Source organism: Vollenhovia emeryi, unplaced genomic scaffold (assembly GCF_000949405.1).
Source record: "Vollenhovia emeryi isolate VEMERY1.0 unplaced genomic scaffold, V.emery_V1.0 DF939130.1, whole genome shotgun sequence".
NCBI lineage: Eukaryota > Metazoa > Arthropoda > Insecta > Hymenoptera > Formicidae > Vollenhovia > Vollenhovia emeryi.
In genome coordinates, this window is record NW_011967236.1 from 141,808 (window position 1) to 146,878 (window position 5,071).

Here is a 5,071-nt window from a genome sequence, read left to right on the forward strand (position 1 = left end):
TAAGATGGAATAGGTCACATCTCGGCTCTCTGAGCTAAGATGGAATAAGTCACATCTCGGCTCTCTGAGCTAAGATCGAAGTAATCGCATTTTCCTCCTTCGGTTCGAAAAATTTCGAAGTCCCGAAGGAGGAAAATTTTTATCAGTTCCAGCACTTCTGTTGGGAGTTCTGGGTAGCCCCTCAAGAGTTCTAAAGGAAATCCTAATGGCAAAATTAAATATTTCCAATACTTTTAGTGTTATCGCTGATTTCGAGATTTCATTTTGTGAAGTTAGCATCCCCAAGTTTCAGATTTAACTTTTTCAGGTTAATTCGCCAGAAATATTTGTAAAATTTATAAGGAACTCTAGAACTCTTCGGGGTGCATTCAGAACTGAAAAAAAAAAGATTTTTGAAACATGAGGTGCCAACTTCACAGAGGTCTGGTTTTACATTACTGAGTTAAAGTAAGAGCCAAAACGCTCATTTTGAGCATTTTTCAATTTAGTATTTTTATTTTACCGGCAAAATTCTAATTTATTAGTATTAAATCTTTATTAAAACTTTTTAAAGTATTTACTTTTCTTTATGTACCTTCTCTTTCGATTGTTCCCATTAACTTCTATATTCTTTATTTTCTTTTCTTCTACATCTCTTTACTTTCCTTTTCTATTTTGAATCTATTACTTCCTATATGCTTTTTACTGCGCACAGTTTAGATTTCCACGCGCCCGAAGACGCGCAAAATAGAAAGTACCCTTTTTGTCGTAGGATTCGTATAATTTACAGTAAGAGCTAAAATTAAGTGAAAATACCGGCCTTTACTTCAATTCCACTCTATTATCACCTCTAGCATAAGAAATTGTTCCTGTCTTTATTTAGTGAAATAAAGTAGGCAAGCTAGAAGAGTTTCGAGCGTGGGCCTGGATAGCTCAGTGGGGAGAGCATCCACCCGGCAAGCTGAAGATCCCAGGGGCTAGATTCTTGAATTTATTCGCAAGAGAAATGTACGCGCAAATTCTGCTCTTACGGAAAAGTTGCAAGTCGATTGGCTAAAAGTCATACGATAACCAATCAACGTACAACTTTTCTGTAAGAGCAGAGTTTGCGCATACATTTCTCTTGCGAAAGAATTCAAGAATCTAGTCGTCGCGTTTTTCTTGCGAATAAATTCAAGAATTTAGCCCCAGGCCTCGAATCCTGGTCTAGTCCTAGATCGTTATTTTTCTCGCCGTTAAAGTAATAAGTGACGCGTCAAAATTGTGAGAGATCGGATAATAGAGTAACAAATTTTTCCCGTGGTTTTCTGTTTTTTATATAATTTTAAAAAGAGAGAAGGAGAAAAATGTGAAGTGCTGTATGTGTCATCTGGGCTCGGGGACCTACGGTAAAGGTTAAAGTTGTCCCATATTGCCATTAATAAATAAACGTCGAAGAATCAATAGTTGTTTATGCGCGATTCACGAAGGAACGTATAGGTACTGTTTATTCTCTGAAAAGAGAGAGTCATATTTGTTTTTAATTATCAAACCCTCATCGCAGAACTTTTACTTATCTAAAAATAAAATTCAGTATTGCTCGTGTAAAAGTGACTAAAATTTATTAGAAACAATTATAAATATAAAAGATAAAATAAATACATAAGGCAGTGATGTGTTAAACACAAATTCGAAGGAGCAAAAAGGCTAAGAGTCGTAACAGGGTGTTCGTGTATAAATAATTTTATGGCAAATTTATTGCGAAAAAACTACTTTTGAGCCAGAGCATAAAAAATAAATTCTTCAAAGTGAGCATAAAGTATAAGTTTTTATGAAATAACAAATATACACAGTATAAGATAAAAGTCAAAGAAATAGAAATAAACAAATGGGTTCAACGAAGTTTTAATCGTATTCCGATGTTTGTAATTAATGCTATTTGTGAGAATTTGGTTTAATTACATTTCATCGTGCGCGCTTTATTAATCCTTTGAATAAAAATAATTGCATTCAACGTGAAAGATATTACAGACTCGGCATCTTCTTGAATAGATTATGGAAGCCTTAACCATCGATCCGTTCATCTACCGAAACCTTGCAATATATTTTAATTGATACAGTGAATGACAGTTACGTTAAAAATGCATTGTCTCCAAACTTGTGACATAATTGAAAGGAAATCAGATAATTCTCTATGAAAAGAGTAAGTTAAAAATATGCGACTACGATTCACGTTATCCCCCTCTTGGAAAATGTGCCAACAATACACACGTATTTTCCTCTCTAAAAACATGCGACCACAATTCACGTTCTCCCCCTTGGAGATTCGCGAAGTTAGCACGACGTTTTTTAAAAGTTGATTTTTTCATATAATAAGGAGTGCGGAACTCTTTCTAATTTTTATCAGGAACTGTAGAACTATGAAAAGTGCTATTGGGACTCTTAGTATTTTTTCGAAATTCGTAGAATGTCGTGCCAACTTCACAGACACATGATATTCCGCATCGGTATCGAAGTCTTTTCTGTTACACTATGCACAAAATCCTTTGGAGTCTACGATGTCATAAAAATAATCTATGTCAGAACGATCACCAAGTCTCATAATTCCGAGATGTTCTTGAAGTTTCCTACTATTTTACTCTTAGGGCCTCAGCAGAAAGGCTGTTTTATGGCATACCCTTATGACAGTCTTAAGACAATGTTTTATGCTTTAAGCCTTTGTCTCGAGGTAACGCACAATAACTGTCTTACGTCTTGAGAGTACAAGACAGCCATTCTGCTCAGGCCCTGACGCTATAAATTGAAAACAAATATACGTTTAATTACATCAAGTCAATATAAAAATATGATTAAAAAACACACTTCGCTTTAACGATAAATAAAGAACTTCTACGAAAGCTAGACTTGAGTCTGCCCGGCTTTTTAGGCTTAAGCAATGCTCACTCCGAAATGAAAAGGAAAACTAACGTGTCTTATCCAAAATCTAGGATCCTAAACGTTTTTTACAGAGTGATGGAAAATCCCTGTCTTCGAGTTACTAGAAACACAAGCGAGGGGGAATTTTTCGATGAGTTTCACAGATCCTAGTTTTCTAACAATAAGATTAAGAATATATTGAGAATATACACATATCCCCTAGGTTTTCCATTGTCAGTACGTCTGTATCTATATACAATTATATAGAGCAATTTCTGACGTGATTTTTAAAACCAAATTGTTCGCTAATTATGTGTTATAGCAGCTTCATTCGGAATACAGGAGCACGTACACATGGCACGAGTATACAGGACCGCATCAGGAGCACACAGTTGTGCGACGTGCACCGCAGCCACCACCGAGTAAGTGCAATAATTACAACACCCTGGTATTGTTATTTTCGTTGTGTTTAGCGAACATTAATCCTAAACAGAATAAAATAGCTCATTCGCCGGCAGAGATTGTAAGAAATTTTACTGCGCATACTAGATTTGCATACGATAAAATATGATTTTCTCAATGGAAAGGTGCATTGATAATTTGATAAGTGTATCATGAGGTATATAAAAATTGAAAAAAAGATCTATAAAAATTGAAGAATCTCTTACTGTTTAGGCTTTGTAATTGGAGAACTCACGTTACTTGAGTGTGAATCGGCTAATTTTCTATTTATCGCTTCTACACAGACATATGCTATTTTTTTATGAAACTATCTTAATCGTCATTTAGTCGTAAAGAATTTAGTCGTTGAGAGAATTTTTTTGCTACATATATTAGTCTCTCAAAAGTGTCTTAATGATTCCGTTTTTTTTTCTGGTATTATTACTGATATTAACGCACTTGCTCTCCATCACATTCCGTTCACTTCACACACTGTATTATCGCGACTATGATATATACAATGCATTATTTTTTATGTAACATATATGCATATATAGACTGTCCTATATAACTTGCGATTTTAATGGTAAATTCTTTGATAAATTCGTCGTTGATTTTTTAAAAGAAAATATCGAATCATTGAAGTGTCTTGATATTTTTGAGTTGTAAGCGATTGAAAGAAAAGTTTGTCGCGCACTATGTTTTAAGAGATTGCAGAAGAAATCCTTTAATTAATTTAAAGTGGACTTAACATTAATAAAATTCCAATTGGAAAATTGAACTTTGCACAAACATGCGATGCAGAAAGTCGAAAAGCTACGTTAAAAATAATGATATCCCTTGATATTGTCACTGTGAAAAAACCGAGCCGTGAAAAAACTTGCAATAAATCTGCTGCTAAAGTTAAAGTCGCGAGTTGTGGGATAATTTATATTTCAATATTGTATATGTCATGATATATATTTTTAGAGCAGCGCATAAAGTACATATTGTCATATATCTGTTCTCTCGATGTTATTCTCACTTTGTCCTATTACCGATGTCTCTGTGTGAACGCTTATAAGTCAGAGTAGATATGCATTTTTACCTGCTGGTGAAACGAACGTGAATTCCTGGCCCATTTTTTTGAGAACAGATGCCAGCTGTCGATCGGACCGGTGGATTTCCCCACGTTTCCACCTGATCGAATACCTTAGTAACGCATGATTAGGCACAAAACTGCGGTTGTTGGTCTTGTTCAAAACTATGTTTGCAGATAACTCATTCGCGTAAAAATTTTAGCTTTTAAATATCTTTTTTACGTTTCTATAATAATGATAATAAACAAAAAATATAATAGCGTATATTTAATTGATTTTAGTTGATTTTTAATGTTTGATTATGATAGTCAGTCGCAGCACTTAATTTTAATGTAGACATTTAAAACTGAAAATTAGATCGTTAAATATAATGGCGTTGTGATAAAAATAATGAAAATTTGCTGCAAGAAAGGTTTGAATACGAATTCTTCTAATTCTTGCTTGAAATTCATATATTATTCAAAGGATCTCGAGAATCTATTTGATAAAATTAAGCGTTTCTCCATAACGATAGGTGGATGTAAGGATCAAAATTTGCTTCGTATTAAACAGACAGTAGCTAATTTACTTTGAGATTTTCGAGTTCACTTCAATTTATATCAGAATGAAAAGAAAAACAATTTTCTTATCATCCTCACATTATTAATAGTTATTTATAATCTATAAAGAATGGTATA

At 33.8% G+C, this 5,071-nt stretch overlaps 1 protein-coding gene across 11 annotated transcripts in view; it reads left to right on the top strand.

Moving 5' to 3' along the window:
* The window catches only part of LOC105568240 (proteoglycan 4), a 76,465-nt gene that overhangs the window by 36,031 nt on the left and 35,363 nt on the right, over window positions 1-5,071 (top strand). For 9 of the 11 annotated variants that reach the window (XM_012023727.1, XM_012023726.1, XM_012023732.1 and 6 more), the window contains one exon: window positions 3,197-3,296. In XM_012023727.1, coding sequence (XP_011879117.1) covers window positions 3,197-3,296 — 100 coding nt within the window. The remainder of the gene's footprint in view (window positions 1-3,196; window positions 3,297-5,071) is intronic. The other 2 variants (XM_012023730.1, XM_012023731.1) reach the window with 1 other exon arrangement.